Consider the following 21528-nt stretch of genomic DNA (forward strand, 5'->3'; position numbering starts at 1 on the left):
GCTTACTCTACTTGAGCTCAAAAGGCTTAAAGTCTCTCTTTTACAACAAAGACAACCTCAACCTCCTCTTTTAGACTAATTAGGTTCTTGTGGTGGATAGGAGTTGCTTACCTTTCGTGTCTTAATTTGCACATGCAAGACTAATTGTTATATTTAGGAATATGACACTAGCTTGTTGGGTCTCACTCCTTATTAGTCATTTGATTTCATAATAAATAAGTTTTCTATGAAGTACATGATCACCAAGGAGATCAATAACCCAAATCTTGTGCCCAAGTCAACACTTGCCATTTACGCTATCACAATGAAAAGAAACAATAACAAATGAATGTTCAAACTCTAGCAAAAAGGGGTAATAAAAGAAGAAGAATGAGTTCAAGCTAAATGGTACTTATAAAGGAAACAACTCTTTGCTTTAATAGTGGATAGGGCTCTTCTTCGTGCCAAATTAGACAACATCATTATATTTACAATCCCAAAATAAGTAGGATTTGGTGTCGGTGCCTTAAGTTTTCAACCTCATTTAGGAAAAGATAGACTTTGAGGCTAGTCTATAATCTCAACTAAAAGCTCTTCGCGTATGCATGCATTAAGAATGGATCTACCTTGAAGGATAATCTAAGTCAATCTTCAACTTCCTTTGCATCTGTTAGCTCCATGTTGCTATATCAGGTTTTTTTTTTATTTTTTATTTTATTAGAAATTATGTGTATTAATTTACTTTTAAATTTTTTTTGGTATAACTATTACCAAACTCATTAGATTCATTTAATAAATTCTTGAATGATAATGACATTATTAAAAAGCTAATACAAAAGATTCATGATAGATACAATGCTATTTAAAAAAATATATCGATTATTCTAAGTCTTAATTGTCTTCTACATAAGACCCCTTGCAACGAAATGAGGATACGTACTATCCAAACAGACCCTCAAAGTTGAAGACGACCAAAACTTTCAAAAGCTACGTGGGCTTGACACGATGCCGCTTTAGGGCGATATATGTATACATGACGAGAGGGGCTCGCGACTCCTACAATTATCAGTTGTAACTTGTAACCTAAGAAACCCTTACATCGAAAGAGAGCTCAAATTCCGAATCGAAAAGCTACTTTGAGATCAAAACTCCTTGTTCGAAGAATCTCGGAATCCATATCCATAAATCAATGGGAAGAAGAAAGGAGCGCCGCCTCGCCGCTATCAGCGCCTCCGGCCGCCGGGTTAAGCTTGATCTCTTCGCGGAACCCTCTGGTACTCTTTCTCTATCTCTCTCTTTATATATTACATATGTGTATTATGTATGTATGTGTGTGTATAAATTAATGCGCCGTGGATTACTGGATTGTATTTGTTAGGGTTTCGGTTGGAATTCTCTCTCTTTTTTTTGTTAATGGGATGTTAGCATTTTTGTATCAGTTTAAATGGGTTTAGTTTCACTTTGTTCCGCAGTTCGTGTTTTGTTTGGTTTTTGAGAAAACGTATTTGAGAAATTAGGGTTTTATAAAGATGATATATATGTGTGTCTATGTATTTTGGTTTGTATTTTTGTGGTTGTGGCTTGTTGGGGGTTGTTTCTGCCTTATTTGGTTGCTGAGAGAATATTAGAAAAGATAAGGTATTGAGATTTTCCCCAGAACAAACTGAAGAGACTTGATGGATTTGCCCATTAACGGGTTTTACAAAAAATTGATTTGCTATGGAAAGTTTTGCATTTAGTTGTTTTCTACCGAAATATGGTGGCATTTTTAGTACTATTTTTTGGAATGTTAGCTATAAAAATAAAATTTAGTACTATTATTTGGAATGTTGGTTGATCATTATTATTTCTTCATCTGTGTTATCTTTATATATTATATGTATATATTTTTTTTTCACTGGTGAAGATTTGTTTAACTCTCTAGGAGATTTGGGTGGGTCCTCAGTACGAGATGAAGTTGGAGGAGATCTAGATTCAAAACGTCGTGCTGCATCACCCAATTCACCATCTTCTTCAGGTGGGTTCCGTCAGTTTTCTTCAAAAGGACTTTGTATAGAGGACATGAGTGCACAACATTATTTTGGTGGATGTATGGAACTATATGTGCAAGACATTGTTATGTTGTTTGGCCCGAGAGTTTGATTTTGGAATGTAGGGTGGCTGTGGTATTGGGAACCTTCAACTGATCAGAATAGGTCGGGCCCTGCCACAGTGTTAATTTGAATGGCTCCCAACCTGTTATGCCCTTTTCACGGCATCAGAGCATTTGGAGATTACATCAGGGAAATTTTCCTTATCGGTTCGTATGTTTCTGTCTTTATTTGCTTTATGTGTTGCTGACGTTTTATTTTATTATTTTGTTTTCCAGGTGGCTGTAATGAATGAATTCTGAGACCTAACCGTTAAAATTTTATTATTGCCTTTTTGGATATTGCCTTAATACTTCAATGCATCTGTTTGCTGGGCTCGGATATAATGATTAATGTTGAGTAAATGTATAATTATTTTGAAAGCCTTTGACATGTTGGTATTTCTTCTTCAGGTCATAAAGTGGATAATTCATTGCTATTACTAGGGCAATATAGCGATGATGAATTGGAAGAGGGATCGAAGAAAAGAGTTACCTCTGCCATCATGGAAAGTTCCTCAGCTGATCATAATGACCAGGTAGTTTATTCGCTCCACTCCTTTTGTTCACTTCAGCTTTAAAAAATCCAAAATTGAAGAGCAAGATGTGATTTTGGCATGATCAACTTGTGCTGAGTTTATTAGAATCTTCAATGTTTAATCTGGTTCATTGTAGTCAAAGGTAAAAGGCAATGAGAATTGCAATAAGACCAAATATTGCCTAAGATGCAAGGTATTAACTGTGGCAGTAGCTCAAGCAAAGCAGGTGATGGGAAATTGAAGTATTTTATGGACTTGGTAGAATGTATTAGTATATTTGTGTATTGCTTATTGAAACAATATAGACATTATTATCTTCATAATTATCTTTTAAAACTAATAAATTTCCATTCTGTGAGGGTTCTAGGGTAATCAACAAAATGATAATGATAATGAATGGTTCAAGGCATCAAATATGATATAAAACATGATTCAAACCATTAACGTTTTTCACATAAAGATAAAAGAAAAGGAAAACCAGAACAGAGTGTTGACTTTAACCTCAGCAATATTCCAAATCCCTGAACAAAAGAGGCAAATACAAAGCAGGAAAAATATTGGGTATTTAGTCTTTGTTAATGACTTTTTGTTGGTTACCCAAATGGTAATCAAGGCTCTTTTTGCTGCAAAAAATGGCATCCATGGAGAGATGTTAGGGTTTGTGGCAGATTAGGGGTTTTGTGGAAATTAACATTCATGAACCCATCTTACTGAATTTTTTCACTTCAACTAAAAGAGAAGAAAAACCAGAATGAAGGTTCAACTTTAACTTTGGCAATATTTGAACTCCTTGCACATTAGAAAATCATTAACTGCGCAAACCCCAACACCAACCCCCAACCCAACCAATACCCCCATGCCCTGCACCCCCAATCCCCCCACAAAAGAGAGAGAGAGAGAGGGAAAGGGTTTGTGGTAGATTAAGGCTTTTTATGGAAATTAACATTCATTAGTTCAATCCAATAAGGCAACATTGCCCCTGTCGCTTTGATCAAGCTGATTGTGTAGGCTTTGTCCAATCCAGGGAGGATCAGAATCAATAATAGGTTGCTTCCCCTTGTCTAATCGAGGCAACCCAGTGATTACCTTTTTCAACAATGATCTGATCAACAATCATCACAAATTTTCTGTTGAACTTTAATTGCATCTAAAATCATGGTTAGGGATCCCTTTTAATGTGTTGACACCAATTTAATTTTTCCCAATCAAAATTTTCATGACTAATCAACTTTTTAAGTGCCTCATTAGCATTGATTTGTAGTTCTCTAAATGCATATTCTAAAACTTTTTGTTGTTTTCTGGATTTGGCTTTGTGAAATTTGGATAATAAACAAACGGATCCTGTTATGCTTTGCAAATTTATGGATGTAGTGATTCTATTGAAACTTTGGACATAATTTAGGTGGCTACATTTTCTGAGTAGTCCATACACTCTGTTGCATGTGAACTTTGTTTTCTCACATTTTAAGTTTATTTTGTGTGCTTGATTTTGATAAAAGAAAGGTTTGTTCATGTCAGTGTTTGATGGAAATCCATATCTATCAATTTTATAAGTGTAATATAATTGCAGTTTTTCTTCTTTTCTTTTTTTTCACTTTATGGTTTGCTGCCTATACACTCATGTTTCTTCACATGCTAATCATGCCACTTTTATCAGGTTAAGGGACTCATTGGCAGTGAAGATGTGGATATTAAAGCAGGTGAGCATATTGCTTCTCAGGAAGTTAAACAGCAGGACACGGAGAGAGATGGCACTTCACTAGATGCTCTCCAGAATCTGGAGGGCAGAGATATTAGAGAAAATGATGCGACTGCAGTAAGTGATTCATCCAAAGAAATGGATTTAGATGAACAAATCTATGTGCCTGGAAATCCTGGTGCCCAAGGCACTGGAGATGTGACTTCGGGCTGGAAGATGGTGATGCATGAGGAAAGTAACCAATGCTATTACTGGAATACTGAGACTGGGGAAACTTCATGGGAAGTACCTGATGTTTTGGTTCAGGCATCCCAATTAAACCCTGAACAGAAAACTCTTCCTGTTACTGAAGGAATGGAGAGTGCTTGTCTTGGACATGATGAAGTCAAGTCAACTTTAGATGTAGAATGTTCTGATTCCTCAGCTGTGCATACCACTTGTGTCTCTGTGGGTGCCAATTTGATTTCTGAAACCAAAGAAGTTTGTGAACATGTTTCCCAAGTAAATGAGCATACTGAAGGTTACAAAGGTGAAACTTTCGAAGTTAAAGATGGGGCCACTGGTATCAACCAAAGTGAATTAAGTAGTTTTGATGCCGTTAATGATCTTTTAGGTAATGGGAGTTCAATAAGAACTGGTTTGGAGAAGTACGCCTATGAAAGCATAGTTAACAAAGAACTTGAGACAGGAGTTGATATTTCTTCTCGTCTTGTGGAACAAAGTGAAAGTTTGTTAGAAAAATTGATGACACTGAAAGGGTATGCATGCCTACATCATATTTCTTCATCTACTCTTTGCATTAACTTGGTGTTATTTGTTTGTTAATAATTCTTTTAGAATAAATGGCTTTGAAAACCTTCCAGAATTTCTTTACTTTATTCAATGATTCTTCTTTTAATTTCTTCAATTTATGTTTCAGGTTAATGAGCCACCCACAAGGTCATGATTTGACATCAAAGTACATTTGGGAACTTGAGATTAGAATTTCTGATTTTAAGTCACTTTTATCTTATGGATCATCCTTGCTTCCATTTTGGGAGCATTCTGAAAGGCAGATTAAACGGCTGGAAGTTGCTGTTGATGATCAAATTTGTCAATTTGCTAAATATGCAGAGAATGAAGTTGACACACATATAAAGAGAGATAAATCACTGGAAAGCATGGTTGATGCATATGAAGCTGATGGAAATGAAAAGAAAGTAGTTTCTAAAGTTGAAATTTCTACAACAGTTCTGAAAGACTCGCAGGGTGTAGCCACCAATGATAATATTGCTATTTCTGGACACATTTCTTCATGTGGATATCCTATCACTTTTGCAGGCAATGGCTCGGAAGCAAATAGTGGAAGAGTTGATGGAAATGACCTTTCTGATGAATTCACTGTCAAGCCTGGGCTCCATGCTGAGGAAGATGTGGACATGGACGTGGACATGGAAGTTGATGACACTGTTCCTTCAAGCAACACAGCAGCCCAAAATCCTTTGGGTACTGAATATTTTCCTCCACAGGAGCAATCTATTCAGCCAAATCTGCCTGTGGAATACTCATCCTTGGCTTCAGAGGATGGGTTTACTATTCCACCTCCTCCTGGTGAGGAATGGATCCCCCCACCACCTCCTGATAACGAAATAATTCCTCCACCTCCACCTCCACCTGATGAGCCACCTGAGCCTGCATATCCCCCACCACCATCATATCCGGAGACAGCCGAACCTGTTCCTTACACAGGGCAATATAATCTATCCTACCCAGATTCTAACTTCAACTATTATGGGCACACTGTTGCTGAAGTTCCAAGCAGTAGCTTTTATGGACTTGCTGAAGGACATCAATTGGCAATGCCCCATCCACCAGTGTACTATGACACAGTTCCTAATGTGTATCTGGAGAATGCCCTAGTCATGATTAACCCTGTTGAGCCTGGAGCATATTATGGAGTTCAGGATGGCATGGTGCCTCCTGTTGCTGTAGTGAGTAGTGTAGAATCTTCTGGGCTTCACAGTGGATCTGGTCCAGTGAGTTACGACACCCTTGCTTCTGATCAAACTGGTACCTCTGAGCAAACTGGTACCACTGATGCTCCAGCTGAAGTGGGCTGCAGTTTTTTATCAAACAGGAAGGTTGATGTTCCAGCTGTTGGTTGTCATGCTGAAATGGCCTCTGCAGAGGTTGCTTTTAGTTCAGCCACAATTCAAGCTCCAGCAACCATTTTGGTAAAAGAGAGTGCTCCTGTGCCGTCAACCAATGTGGTAACTGGTGCTCCTGCATCAACAGCTTCTAAGGTTCAATCTAAAGGTAGAGTGTCTAAACACCTAGAATTTTTTATGGATTATTGTACAGGCATTTTTTCACTGAAAATTTTCAAATGCAAGGACATTACCTTCAAACTCTAGGTCTGCTTCACCAATCCCTTTACTGCCTTAGCCAAACCCCTGGGGGGCATGTTACATTAGCTTAAGCTTCTACAGTTACACTTTCATTCATTCCACTACTGTTTTCCATTTAAAAAGGTCTCAATTTAAATAATTTATTTATTCATAGATTTATTATTTATTTCTTCAATAGAAAAACAGGATAGCTGCTGAAATGGTAAATCAGAAAAGGGTATTTTGTTGTTCTTATGAGTTTATTTAAGAAATTGCTTCCCGGAATTTACTTGATTCCCATTTGCAACTTTTTATTTCATTTTTTAGATGTTTGGTGACTCATTTAGTTAAAATTATGGTAAATCCAGAACCAGCAAGGTCGATCCCAAACACTTTGGAGTTAGCTTTAAGGATGGAAGTACGACCCATCAAGGCTTGAGATTATTTTAGGGCTGGATTGTGGGGAAATTTATTGCATTTTTTTGGGAGTATTCATTAGATTGGATGGCTAATGTCCTCTAAGCAAGTTCTTGTTGCTAATTCTGCAGCAATTCTCTAGTTGGGGCCCATTGATTAGTGGGCTGTTCTGCATGCTCACATTGATGGTGCACTGGATGGTTAGAGTCTACCATTTTCAGAATATGGATGAATACTTCATCCATTCACTTGTTAAATTTATTTGTTCACTTTCCCTTTGGGAAGCAGATGCTTAATGGCTTAAATTTTAAGTCAGTTTCATCCATTTGCCCCTTGGTTTTTTTGGTTAACTAACTACATTATTCAAACTTTTATCCTTCCCTTTCTCTTCATCAGCTTCACGGACTGAAAAGCGGACCATAGGCATGACATCCTCATTGAGGTCTAATAAGAAAGTTTCCAGTTTGGTGGACAAGGTGCATTTTGTAGCATATATTGTTTCTCAACTTTGAGGAGAATGATTGTTTGGAATTATTTAATATCTAGTATATCTGTTTCATCAGTGGAAGGCTGCAAAAGAGGAATTGCATGAGGATGAGGAATCTGAACCTGAAAACGGTTTTGAGATTTTAGAGAAGAAGCGGCAAAGGGCAATAGAGGTTTGTGAATGTGATTTCTTCATTTGTAACTTAATGTGTCAGTGTTTCCCGTCCCTTACAATCCTTTCATGGCAGGAATGGCGTGCCCAGCAAATTGCCAGTGGGGAGGCTAAAGATAATGCTAATTTTCAGCCGTTGGGCGGTGATTGGTATTGGATTCTGAAACCTACTCTAACAATTCCTTTCAGCACTCTTTTATATGGTCACCTTTTTAAAGAAGTGGATTTTCTATATTGAAGTTGTGAAACTGCTTCTTAATATCTGTACTCAGTAATGGATATCTTTTATTTTTTATTTTTTATTTTTAATTTTGTTCTTTGGGGTCAATTTTTCTTATTACACTGATTTGGACCCTATTCTCTTTTTTTAAGCTGTCACTCAACATATATAAATATATCTTTTTATAAGTATTGCTGATTTTATGCAGGCGTGAGAGGGTTAGGCGCAAGCGAGCTCGAAAGTCTAGTGAAGCTAAGAAGTCTTCACCTGAGCCAACCGCTTACAAAAGCCAGCAGCCTGATTTAGTGGAGCTGTCAAGAGATCTTCCGTCTGGATGGCAGGTATTTATTCATACGTGTTCCACCAATTATAAACTAAAAAGGATGGACAGGCAAATGGGCACGTGAATAACAGATTTCAGTTCTTAAGAAACCAAAAAATCAGTTCACAACTAATCAGACTTTTGACTCACGGTTGGCTCTCCTTCCCTTCCGGAGTGAAGTTCAAAGCAAGAGGGACATATAAAAGTGGGGTCAAGTAGTGAACCTCCTTCCCCTTATGTCTGCACAGTGAGGGGCAGCATATCATGTCCTTTGTCAGTTCAATGGGTTTTTGTGCAACACCACCCACCCCTCTCTAAAATTGGAAATTTGATCATCCAATGTGAAATTCCAATCCAATCTTTCGTTAGCCTTGTTCTAACAACCCTTTTTTATTGGGTACTCGTGCAGGCGTATTGGGATGAATCCACAAAACTGGTCTACTATGGAAATGCGGTCACATCGGAGACGACCTGGACCAGACCTACAAATTGAATGGCCTTCTTTTTTTTCTTTGGGTTTTGGGATGTAATAATCGTAGCCGCGTTTTATGATTATTCATTTCCTAATATGTATATTCCCAAGGGAGAATCCAATGTTCAGAAGTTTTGGTCGACTCTATTTAGAAATTCCAACACACGGCCCTTGCGGCCATGCCCATGATGGGTGTCTTCTTGTATAGTATGGGAGAATGCGGCATCTTTTCTTTGAAATTTTTTTTTAATATTTTGATTTATGATAGGATTATTTACTCAATAATTTGAGGATTATATTTAATATTTATTTATAATTTCTTTTCATTTTTTTCTATTAAGAATATGGTAAAAACTGTCACGTGCAACAAAGTGCCATTAAAATTTAAAACCGTTTCCCTTCGAAGTTCGAACACCGTCAAATTTCAGTAAAACGTCGTCGTTTGATGGTTTGTGGGGGCGCACCTACTGCTACGTCTGCAATGAAGATCCCCGTGTGCCACGTTGCGTCCAGTTGGATTTATCATCATTAATAGAACGGAATTATTTCAACCCCTCCAATTATTAATTTTTAGTAATTCATTGTTTAATTGTTTTAATTCTTGTATATATTGGTGTGTCCCAACTTTCGCTGTCCGCGGAGTGAATAGACAGTGAGACATGGTGGGCGGGCATCTTCACTCTTCCTCTTCAGGCTTTCTCTGCAGGTAAATCTCTGTTTGGCTCCCGAGAAAAATCGAAACGTCTTCATATTTTTTACTCTCTCTACTCACATCTCACCTGGATCGTATCCTGTTTACGAGATGATTCCTCGTTTTCTTTTTTCCTAGGTTTCTAAGTAGCCAAGGCGAGTTTCCGTTTTTCAACCTTTTTGGCTGTTTTTAGATCCGTTTAGCAATCGCTGATTTTTCTGGAATCCAGTGTTGGAATTTTGGTGAATTTTAATATGGATGCTGTGGTTTCCTTGGTTTGTTGATCAATTTGTAGAATCGAATAAGTGGATCTTGGATCCGATCCGGTCTGTATGTGTATGGGCTGTTTGTTTGGATGTGTTAATCTATCAATGGCTACGGGAAATGTCTGTTTGCGAATATCAATTAATTGAACTTTGTACACCTTGAATCGGGAATTCGCCTGGAGTTTTTATTAGTTGTAATTTGATTTTGGGGTCTGAGATGTTATTTTTAGTTTATGGAAGTGGAAACACTTAAAGTTGAATGAAAATTTTTGAGTATGGATACATCTGGAAACATGTAAAAGCTCCATTTTGCATTGATAAACTGTATTTCAACTCATTAGTCACTCACTGTATATCAATTTCCAGTTTTCTCTTTCCAATATGCAGGAGTTTGGAAAGAACTTGCATGTTTTGTATCTATAACTATGCTGGGGGATGTTCATGGATCCTTTGAAATTTATTATTATGCATCATAAATTTAAATAACAATAGTAGTATTTATTTGCATGGAATGAAGTAAAAAAAGAACCAGACTTTACATTTCCTTTGGGAGCTTGTATTGAGACCAAGTCTTGGTACCCCTTTCTGACCAACCCTTGCCTGGTAGCTGATTGACCAAGCACATTTTACAGAAAGGATACTGTCTAGTTTCTAAAAGTTCTTTTTTATATATGATGTATATCTTGCATGTTCAAGGTGTAACAAACATTTTTATTTCAAGTTTTCTCTGGTGAAGCAATAAATAGTGAAAACAATCTGCTAGGGATTGTTGGTTTGTCTCTGAAAAGTCTCCTTTTTTATATGAAGTACCCTATATCCTTTTTTCTTTGCTTTCTGTTGAACAGGTATGGAGCATTTTGATGTGCCGAAAATATCATGTTGCAGTGCTTAGAGGGATTTAAGCATTTAATTGCTTCCCTACTGCGGTGTTGTGATCTTGATTTGTATAATCAAGCAAGAGGTCTTCAAGATCCTGAAGTTCTTGCAAGGGAAACAGTGTTTAGTGTATGGCTCTTATCAACCCATCATTGTCATTATTTCTCTCATTAAAAAACAGTTAATGAAAGTGATTAATGGTTGTGGAATGTGCTATATTATTTTTCTTTAGATAAACATTTTCCTTTGATTGTTGGTAATGTGATCAATTTTTTTTTTTTTCTAATCTTCTGTGTTATATTAACTCGGTTTTTATTTATTTTAAAAGAATGTTGGTAATATAATCTATCATTTCTACTATTAATTTTTTTTTTTTTAAAGAATGTTGGTAAGATGATCTATCATTCCTACCTAATGCTAATAGTTTGCCTTCTGCCAACTCTTTTAATGAACCATTACAGCATTGTACTGAAGATTGTAATTTTTTTCTTTCCAATACAGTTAGTGTAAGTGAAATCGAGGCACTATACGAGCTGTTTAAGAAGATCAGCAGCGCTGTGATTGATGACGGTCTGATCAACAAGGTTCATAGATAAGCTATTATTCAATTTATAGGCAGTATTGGAAATATGATTGTAGTAATGCACCTCACATGAATAAATCTCTTGATTCTCTCCCATTCCATTTGTTGTTTCCCAACTATAGTTAGTAATTGATGTTTCTATGGTACCATATTACAGGAAGAGTTTCAATTGGCTTTGTTCAAAACAAACAAAAAGGAAAGCTTATTTGCTGATCGGGTACTTTTTCTCTTTGATAACTCATAGTTTTTCTTCCTATCCTTGGATTTTCAGCAGCAGCCTACAAACCATATATTCTCATAAATAGTCTATCAAAAAAAATATATTCTCATAAATAGAGCATTTTCAGTCATGTCTTATGCATCTCATGTGTGCTGTAGATATTCAACCCAGTGATGTATAAGTATATCATGACATGCTTATATGTATGAGAAGATTATGTTGAACTCTTGCATCATTGAATTGGTAGTTTCATTGGATATTTTCGGAAGAGTTCCAAAAGACACTCATTTGATGCTAATCAATTGTAGGTATTTGACTTGTTTGACACAAAGCATAACGGAATACTTGGCTTTGAGGAGTTTGCTCGTGCTCTATCTGTTTTTCACCCCAACGCACCTATCGACGACAAGATTGAGTGTATGTTCTTTCAAATGCTTGATTAAATTATCCACATAATGTGTTCTTTGTACCTCTTTCAACAGTGGTTGTGGTTCATTTTAACATAATATGAACAAACAGGTTAACATGGAGTATTATGTTTATGGTTATAAATATGTATGCTAATTAGATTCTGACTTGAATTTTATTCTTAGTTATTGGTTAATTATGTGACTTGTAGTTTCTCCACTACCTCCATATGGCAATGACAAACTCATCTATGTCATCATGCAGTTTCTTTTCAGTTATACGATCTCAAGCAGCAGGGTTTCATTGAGAGGCAGGAGGTAACTATTTTTATTATAAAGGAAATTGATTTAAAGTTGAGCAAATCATACTTCAGTTTTTGAATTGAGTGTGATGGTCTGGGCATATTAACTTTGTTTTTGTAACGATATATGACTGCTAAGAAACATTAACTTGCATGGCTTGTGTTAGACTTGTAACTTTTCACTTAATGATCTTTCCTGTGATAACACCCATGTTGATTAACCTTATTTCACTATCTTTCCTGTGACATATTAGCATTTCATCATAGCGTATCAAGAAAAAGTTCAATGAATTAAGTTCTTTAACATATAGTTGGTACTGGAATATGATAAAAAAAACAAAAAGACACTATTATAGTTGGTACTGGAATGTGAATGAAAATCTGCACATACTCAGGAATCACCATGTTGATGTAGGTGAGGACCCCATTGCTTATGTTGATTGATTATTAGTTTCTGTTTCTTCCTCGTTCTGAGGATGGAACTAGGTTTAATGACTAAAAGGAACTGTTGGACTGCATTATCAAATTGTCCTTCTTTTGGTTATAATTCATGTCATAGAATCTTTTACTTTTCATGCCTAGATATGAAACCATCAAAGAGTAGGACCATTATGCTAATAGAGGCATTTTGGAGGTTTAGGTGATTATATGAGAAAAACAAGGAGCAAACTATGGTATTCATTTAAAAAAAATTATATTTTTCTTATATATATATATATATATATATATATATTTCTTAGTCCATTCAGTTTCATTTTCTCATATTTTGCACTGTAGAAGTTCAAAACAGGTACATAAGTGTTTACAATCAATTTGTTGGTTGCTTGGTTTTATCCCTCTATTTTCTTGGACTTTCTATAATTTCTCTTTTGTCATTTTAGTTCTTCTTGTATGTGACCTCCTATATTTAGGTGAAGCAAATGGTAGTGGCCACACTTGCTGAATCTGGTATGAATCTTTCGGATGATGTTATAGAAAGTATCATTGACAAGGTGCTCCCTCAACCCCATTTGACTCATTTAACATCTTCTACAGTATCTGATCACCTCTAACCACCAATTTCACATTTTTAATGGATGGTGTAAGCCTCCAGTTCTTTTATTTGTTTTTATTTAAGGGATTCCACTTGACTTGTGCATTTAAATTGAGTTATATATCTTGTAAATTATAATTTTGTCTTAACTCTTTGTTGAGTTTGGCTCTCAATGATGTTGTTGTTTAGTTTTTAAGTAGGGTATACCACTAATGCAAATCATATTCACATAAACATAGCAGATAATTCTATAATTGATTCACTTGTTTATTCTTCCCTGTCATTCTTCAGTTTAGTCATACCTGAGCTTTCATCTAATCTCTCTTTGCTAACCTACAAATATAATTAAAAATAACACTCAGACACACATGCACACACATCCAGTGCAAAAAAATCAGCAGAAAGGAGGAAAGCAATTCACCATGAGCTTGAACAAAAAAATAGACAATATGTGTAATCTACAATTTTTTTCCTCTTCAACAAACATCTTGATGGTTATGTTGTTTGATACAAAAATTTTGCAATCTCTCATGGTATTATGAAAGTTGATCTCATCTACTGATGGAAGTGTTACATACACCATACTTTCAACAACCTTAATATAAATTACTGGGATGACTTGGGTTGCAAATTGAGTTGGCAGCTAGTGAATTACTTGATATTGACTTGAAAACTTATTGCCAGCATAGCTGGATGAGAAAAATTCTACAGGTACTAGCTTGCATGGTTTCAGGAATGATGATCTCATATAAGCTGCAATATCTTTGCCATCCATTCATTATCTTTGACCTATGGACCCTAGAATTCTATTTGCTTGCCATATCTTGGGTTTCTCATATTTGGGGCAAATTCCTCCCTTTTGGCCTGGAAAGGTTGTTGGGAAGCAGAGCAGAAAGGGGTGGAAGATGCCTCCTCTGTGCCTGCATTAGCACATCTGATAAGAAAGAAATTGGAGAGTCTTGGAAGGGCAGAGCTTGTGGTTTTCAATTGGAAAAACAAGCTTCTTTAAGTCATCTCTTTTTTGATATATTGATCAGGTGGGGCTGGCTTGACGTTTTTTGGAATGCTCTTTGTCTAAACTTCTGTTTTTCCATGTTAGTTGTGCTTGCGTGTTTTGAGTATAGTTCCATGTACTAGGATTTATTGCCCTTTGGGAGTTTGATATATTCTCTTTGCCTATCAAAAAGAAATTGATTTTGCAGAAATTAAGTGTGGTTGGCTGGAAGTGTTTATCTTTCACAAATTCACCTTTTATTAATAGATTTTATTTTTAAAATAAAAATGATATCATTTATAATGCAATATTAATAATTATTCTATAAAATTTTGCTTTAGATATTTTTAGCATAGAATTAGCTTTTGGAATCCTATTTTGCTGCACTTCTTATAACAATAATAAGGAATGCACTGTATTCCCATTTGAATGTCTGATTATTATGGAAAAGTGTAAGATTTAACCACTGGAGCTATTTCCACTATTTTGAAACTCCTTGGTTAAGCAACAAGTTGAGGGAAACTCAATTTGGATTTTGTATTTGTTGCATCCATCTCTTATAACCTTTTTTTATTTTGGTGCATTGTTCCAGACCTTTGAGGAAGCTGACACAAAACATGATGGAAAGATTGACAAAGAAGAGTGGAGAAGCCTTGTTCTACGACACCCATCCCTTTTGAAGAATATGACTCTTCAATACCTCAAGTAAGTTGTGAATTTAATGCTAGTTTATTTTGTTTCAACTTTGATCAGGACTAGCATTTTTAAATGGGAAAATTTACACTTATACCCCCTGAACCTGTCAGAGTTTGTCTGCTGACAGTAACAGCATAACAGCTGTGATAAAATGATGAGAATGCCATTGATAAATCCAAATTGAAGCCCTAATCTGCCACTTCATCTCTGCCATCCACCACTTAGGAACCTTACTCTGCCAGAGAAAGTTGATGTGCTTTGCAACTGAAGTCAAAGTGCTACTAACTAGCCCTAATTTGTGAAATTCCAGACCTATTGTTGAAGTCCAACCCTTATTGTTCAAAACCCCTCCTATATTCTATAACATCCAAACATAACCCTAATTGAAATGCATGAAAGTGAATGTTACTAAAAAATAAAAAGGAAAAGAAAATAGGGTTCTGTTTTGCATCGCTGATGCACATGCAGCATGGTTGCTACTGTGCACTCAGGAGTTTGTGGCTGCTGATTTTATTGCATGCAACAAATCTATGGCCCTCCTCATTAGGGCTAATAGCATGTCGGAAAAGAGGAAAATTGATTTTTGAACTTTGAGCAGAAGGTATCTGACAACAAATTTTTCATTCTCCAACCCTCTTTTTTTCTCACATAGCAAATGAGGGTAGAAAAATCTCATCAAATCCAAATGTCAAACCATGCAAACGACTTAACCTTTCAAGAAATTAGTACATGCCTATGAACAAACAAAAATCAATAGAATCCACCAAAAAACAGAATCAAAATCAAAGTCTCAGGCCTGTGGCTCACAGCGACCTGTTGCTACTACCACAGGCAGGGAACCTTCAAAGGAGAAATTCAAGAAAGAAGATATTTCTAATTTACATGTGGTCTTGTGTACAACCCCTTTTTGCACATATTTCTCATTGATGCCCTCCACATTGAAATCTATCTGTGGATTGTTGTGCATACAGCTGCCACATTAAATGATGAAGACGATGAAGTTGATGAAGATAATGAACTGGAGTTTTTGGTTTGAAAGATGGGGAAGATGAGGAAGAAATTTTGTAGCCCTTTTTGAAACATAGGGTATGATTTAGGTTAGAGTTGGTTAAAGTTAAGAAGGATTATTTAGGGAGTAGGTTTTGAGGTTCTGATCAAACTTCTCGTTTTTAAATGATCTTCAATACCTTTCCTTTCATTATCTAAAAAATTTGTAAGGAAGCAACTCTCCATGCCTTCTTTCTTTTTGTTCCAACAAAAGAGTCATGTCAACCTAAGAGAGTCTCTTGGATTATGGAAGAAAGGCATCAAGATACACCTAACAAGGATAACAACAACTATCATAAAAGTCTTAATGCAATGAATAAGGATGTGATCAGTGGATTCTTCCTTAACTTTACAAAGAAAACATCCATTAACTAATGATGATCCTCTTCTTTGCCATTGATCTAAAGTCAACACCTTACTGGTTGGCCTCCTAAGCAAAAAGGCTGACCTTAGATGAAACCCATTGATTCCAGATTATCCCTAGTGGAAAAGGAATGACATAAATTGACTTCAAGACAAAATAAAGAGCATTGATAGAGTACACTCTATTACTAGAATTCATCCAAACCACCTTATCCTCCCCTTCCCTATTCACCGACTTCCATTGCAATCTATGGAAAAAAATGTTTTACATTGTCCAACTCCCAATCATTCAAATTCCTAGCAAAACAAAGGTTCCAATGTCCTCATTCACAAGTCTAGTCTTATAGGTCTGCCACCCATGCCTCTTTCAAAGCGGCTAAGGCATACAAAGCAGGGAAGGGTACACACAAAAGTTTCTCACCACACACTTGGTCTTTCCAAAACTTCACCCTTCTCCCATTACCCACAAAAAAATGAGGCTGTTGAAGAGGTCCCACTCCTTCCTTATAACTTTCCATAACTCCGACTCCATATGCATCTCTCACTTCACAAGAGTGTCACCCCCCTTCTCCCTCCCCATATCGATCACGTATAATTTACTTCTAGAGCACTTCCTTTTCGGATGCACATTGCCAACTCCATTTGCCAAGAAAAGCTTTGTTAAACAAAGAGAGGTATCTAACACCCAAACCCACTCTCCTCTTGGTCATGCAAACAATCAACCATTGAGCTTGGTGTGGTTTCTTCTCGAGTCCCACCTCCCCATAGGAAATCTTTTTAGACTCTTTTCTAACCTTAATTTGATTTTTCTCAGGATGATGAACAATAACTTAAAATAAATAGGCAAGTTGGATGATGTTCTTCGGATCAGAGTAGCTTCTTCCCTTTTGAGATATATTGTCTTTTTCACATCAACAACCTTTTCAGAAATTGCTCTTCCACTTCTGATCAAAAAAGAAATTTTCTTCCACCCCATCATCGCAAGTTACCACCAATTTGTATGAGGCACCTAAAGGAAGACTTAAGTATGTAGTTAACAACTCTCCTCCCTTGCAACCATGCTCAAAGGTCAACTCCACCACATTGTCAACACTACCAATTGGAATTAGCTTGCTCTTTTCTAGATTTATTTTTATTCTTGAAATGGCCTCAAATGATATGACCAAACAACATAAGTTAGTGATTTGATCTTGAGAAGCCTTACGTAATATATCATCAACAAATTAGAGATGGGGCACTTCCATGCCCTCTTGGCCTCTCCTCCTCACCTTAAACCCTAAAAGATTGCCTCCCTCCTTTACCCTCTTGAGAATGCTATTAAGGTCCATTGCTAGCATAAATAAATTAGGAGAGAGAGGATCCCCTTGTCTCAAAACCCTAAAACTTTGAAAAAAGCTTGAGAGAGTGACATTAACAAGAACAAAAAATTTATATACACCACTTAATCCAACCTATCAGTTTCTACCCAAAACCCATCTTGTCAAGAATCATTGGTAAAAATCCCAGTTCACATGATCATACGCCTTTTCAATACTAAGTTGACCCAACATTTTACAGGCATTTCATCGTAGAATCAATGGCTTCGTTGGCAATGAGCATTGTATCTAGAATTTGTCTTCCCTCAACAAAAGTATTATGATACTTGGATGCCACTTTTCCTACCACTTTCTTAAGTCTATTAGCCAATGCTTTTGCTAATAACTTATACATGCTTCTCACCAAGCTTATTAGCATAAAGTCTTTTAGATCTTCTACACCTCCTTTCTTTGGAATTAACACAAAAAAACATAGCATTTAGGCTTTTTTTCAAACCTACCCTAATCATAAAACTCTTTAAAAGATCCGATCACCTTGTTCTACACAAAATCCCAATTGAACTACCCAAAGGCCATAGAGAAACCATTTAGTCCTGGAGCTTTGTCCCCTTTCAAGCTCGACAAAGCGCTGAACATCTCTTCCCCTAAGAAAGGCACCTCCAACTTTTCTTCTTCCTGATCATCTAAAATCCTCAAAAGACATTCCATCAAAGTGCTAAACATTTCTTTGGAATTAACACAAAAAAACATAGCATTTAGGCTTTTTTTCTAACCTACCCTAATCATAAAACTCTTTAAAAGATCCTAGCACCTTGTTCTACACAAAATCCCAATTGAACTACCTAAAGGCCATAGAGAAACCATTTAGTCCTGGAGCTTTATCCCCTTTCAAGCTCGACAAAGCGCTGAACATCTCTTCCCCTAAGAAAGGCACCTCCAACTTTTCTTCTTCCTGATCATCTAAATCCTCAAAAGACATTCCATCAATGCTAGCTCTCTAATCCCCTAGTTTAGATGGAAGGGTGTGGAAAGCTTGAGCCATCTTTTTCCTTTATCTCATTCTCCTTGGTTAGCTAATCCCCCCAATCACTTTAATCTTGACTAGAAATTTTTTTCTTTTGTGAGCATTGGTCATTTTATGAAAAAAAATATCACCCTCTTTTAGCCAAATCTCCCTTGAATTTCATTTATGTTCAGTTTAAAATCAATTAGAATTAATTGAGATGTTAATTTAAAACTAACTTGGGCAAAGGTAATACAAAATTTTGCTGGCATCGATCTTGTGCACAAATAAATGAAGTTACAATAGAGATGGGTAATTTGTTTGACCAAAAACTTAGGGAGGTATGTGTAATTTCTGAAAATGGAGGGATCTGTGTAATTAAATTTAGCCTAAGGGAGTATAAGTGCACTTTTCTCTTTTAAATATACAATAGATTATTTTTGTTGATTTCAATGTGTCCCATTTCTATAAAAATGCAAAGCATTTAGTTGAATAATAAAATGGTTTGAAGTAGTAGGAATGTGAACAAGTTGGCATGATTTACAAAAAATTTAAATTCACAATACAACCTAAGGCACCATGTGCAAAAATTGTGATTGCAAAATAAATATTTCATTTCTACTTTTTAATGTAACCATAATATGCCTTTTAGGGGATGTTTGGTACACCGGAATAGGGAGTGGGAATAAACATCTCATTCCTTTTCCCCCTTATTCCTATGTTTGGATAAATGTTAAGAAGGCAGAAATGGAATAAAAAATTATTCAAGCAGAAATCAAATCCAACTTATAAGTCGGATTTGAATTCATCAAAAGTAGGTGGTATTCTGATTCATTAAACCCATTTGATAATATAAAATAACCTAAATTTACTATTTTACCCTCTTATCTCATTCTTCAAGCCCAATGTTTATTTTCTTTGCCAAGCTAGAGACCCATTCATCATCCACTTTTATGCAACAATTGATTCCCCCAAATTGAATCAATCAAACCTTCCACGACATTTAGAAAAAAAAAAATCAATTTCTAATTTCTAGGGTTTTGAATGAAACTTGAATTCTTTTATTTCCTCTTTTGGAAATAGGAAAAACATTTGCTAACTTTGAGAATTTAAATATTATAATATATATATATATATATATATATATATATATATATATATATATATATTTTGGTGAAATATAATTTTATAACTACTTAAGCATGACAAATTATTCAAATTTTTAATAAAAATGATAATTGAATATTTGTACATTAGGGTTATATGATTTTTTATGGTTTATTTTTTATTTATTGAGTATATATATTTTTTTAGTCTTATTATTTAATAACAAAAAAACTCCCAAAAAATTTTTTTTTTTAAAAAAATATATATATTTTAAATTATATGGAAGGATATTATTGTAAATTTATTTCTTTTTTATTTCTATTCCTATTATTATCAACATTGGAATGGAAACAAAATATTCATTTCCATTCCCTATTCCGACGTCAAACACCCCCTTAAGGTAAACCATTAAAATCTACTCTTGCCCTATATTTTGGCAACTGCTTTGGGTACACCTCATGTATGGAAATTAATTATCCAAAGTCCATTGAGCATGCGCCTTTCATGAGTCACACTTTCCTTTCCTCTCAGCTAATAGATAGCTTTAGATCAATGGTTCACAAAATAAGATTAGATGTGATCCATTGGATATGTTGGTCTGTGTGTCTTTGGTTGAAATATTGACCTGCTCTATGAATGAAATAATTATTGTAATTTTTCAATATCTTTTATCATTGTACACTTATGGACAAAAAATGCAATTGGATGCTATGAGGAGCTTCTCAAACCACTCAACTGATGTTGATTTGTTTTATTTCCTTTGAACAGGGACATCACCACCACATTCCCAAGCTTTGTCTTTCATTCTCAAGTTGACGACACCTGAAGTCCCATACATGAAAGTTGACTGGTTTTTGTTAATAATTGCATCCCTATTTCTAAATGATATAGGCCCCTTGTGTGTCGTAAAGGGCCTAACAGGAAGTCTTCACTTTGTAATGTTTGTTACTATGGGTGGTGGGTGTGATCATTTATGCCAAAGAACTAGACTCTTTCCCTTTTTAGTAGATAAGGTTTCATAGGTGTGAACTTGCAACTCACATTGTTTGAATTTTTTTGTGTTCAACTTATCTACTGGATGGGTAAACATACTTGCTCTCTATTTCTCTGGATTGAAAGGATTCAATATCCAAGGAAACCAAAGTCCTTCCTTGCTCTGGGAATCCATTTTTCCTGACAGTGTTGGTCTGTAGAATTCCGGTGAGCCATTGTTGATAAACGAGGTGCAGAATTCTGGTGAACCCCTGTTGATAAACGAGGTGAAGCACCATCCTAAAAGCTTGTAGGGTGGTTTGATAAACAGGTTATTTTCCTGCAGCAATGTCGCCTGATGGGTTAAGCTTATTTTTCACAGGTTAGGAGAGCGCAGATCTTACAGATCTCATGGTTAATTGAATGCGCAAAAATTGATTTGCTGTAGCAAATTTTCGAGAGTTCATGTTGTAACCTGTTCAAAGGTAACAGAAAATGTGAATCTCTCCTGTTTCAGATTTGCTATTCAAAAAAATTATAATGTAAATACTATTATTGATATTTTAGGGATTATTTTATTCATCACTTTTTGAAGTTTAGTGATACTACCATTTTCTAAATTTCAGTGGCAAATTTTGAGAAACTGAAAGGTCTGGGATATGCAGAAATTTCAGAAAAGAAGTTATTGATTTAAAATTTATTATTGAAATTTTATTTTAAGATAATTAATAAAATTAATTTAAAATTATTAAATTGATATATTTATCCATAAATTATAATTAGGGCAAAGAAGGTCAAGCAATCATAGAGATTATGAAATAATAAAAAAGATGATGAAATTATTAGCATAAA

The 21528-nt window shown here is 35.5% G+C and overlaps 2 protein-coding genes across 3 annotated transcripts; both read left to right on the forward strand.

Annotated features, from left to right (window-relative positions):
- Nucleotides 1-1036: 1036 nt before the first annotated feature.
- On the forward strand, nt 1037-9085 carry LOC117908979 (histone acetyltransferase KAT6A). 2 transcript variants are annotated; one of them, XM_034822857.1, is made up of 10 exons: nt 1037-1253; nt 1904-1996; nt 2522-2646; nt 4304-5103; nt 5265-6640; nt 7525-7604; nt 7692-7787; nt 7863-7936; nt 8215-8347; nt 8738-9085. In XM_034822857.1, exons 1-10 carry the CDS (start codon nt 1169-1171, stop codon nt 8819-8821), a joined length of 2946 nt encoding a protein of 981 aa, XP_034678748.1. In that variant the 5' UTR covers nt 1037-1168; the 3' UTR covers nt 8822-9085. The 2 variants fall into 2 exon arrangements, with proteins under 2 accessions (XP_034678748.1, XP_034678749.1); XM_034822858.1 differs by lacking the exon at nt 1037-1253 and having other exon boundaries at nt 1910-2278.
- A 317-nt stretch (nt 9086-9402) lies between these two features.
- On the forward strand, nt 9403-21095 carry LOC117909204 (calcineurin B-like protein 3). The gene is made up of 9 exons (XM_034823131.1): nt 9403-9506; nt 10603-10767; nt 11145-11217; nt 11374-11433; nt 11745-11853; nt 12109-12161; nt 13057-13137; nt 14765-14877; nt 20473-21095. The coding sequence occupies exons 2-9, from the start codon at nt 10634-10636 to the stop codon at nt 20528-20530; spliced, it is 681 nt and encodes a 226-aa protein (XP_034679022.1). The 5' UTR covers nt 9403-9506; nt 10603-10633; the 3' UTR covers nt 20531-21095.
- The last annotated feature ends 433 nt before the right edge of the window (nt 21096-21528 follow it).

This window comes from Vitis riparia, chromosome 19, assembly GCF_004353265.1.
Source record: "Vitis riparia cultivar Riparia Gloire de Montpellier isolate 1030 chromosome 19, EGFV_Vit.rip_1.0, whole genome shotgun sequence".
Lineage (NCBI taxonomy): Eukaryota > Viridiplantae > Streptophyta > Magnoliopsida > Vitales > Vitaceae > Vitis > Vitis riparia.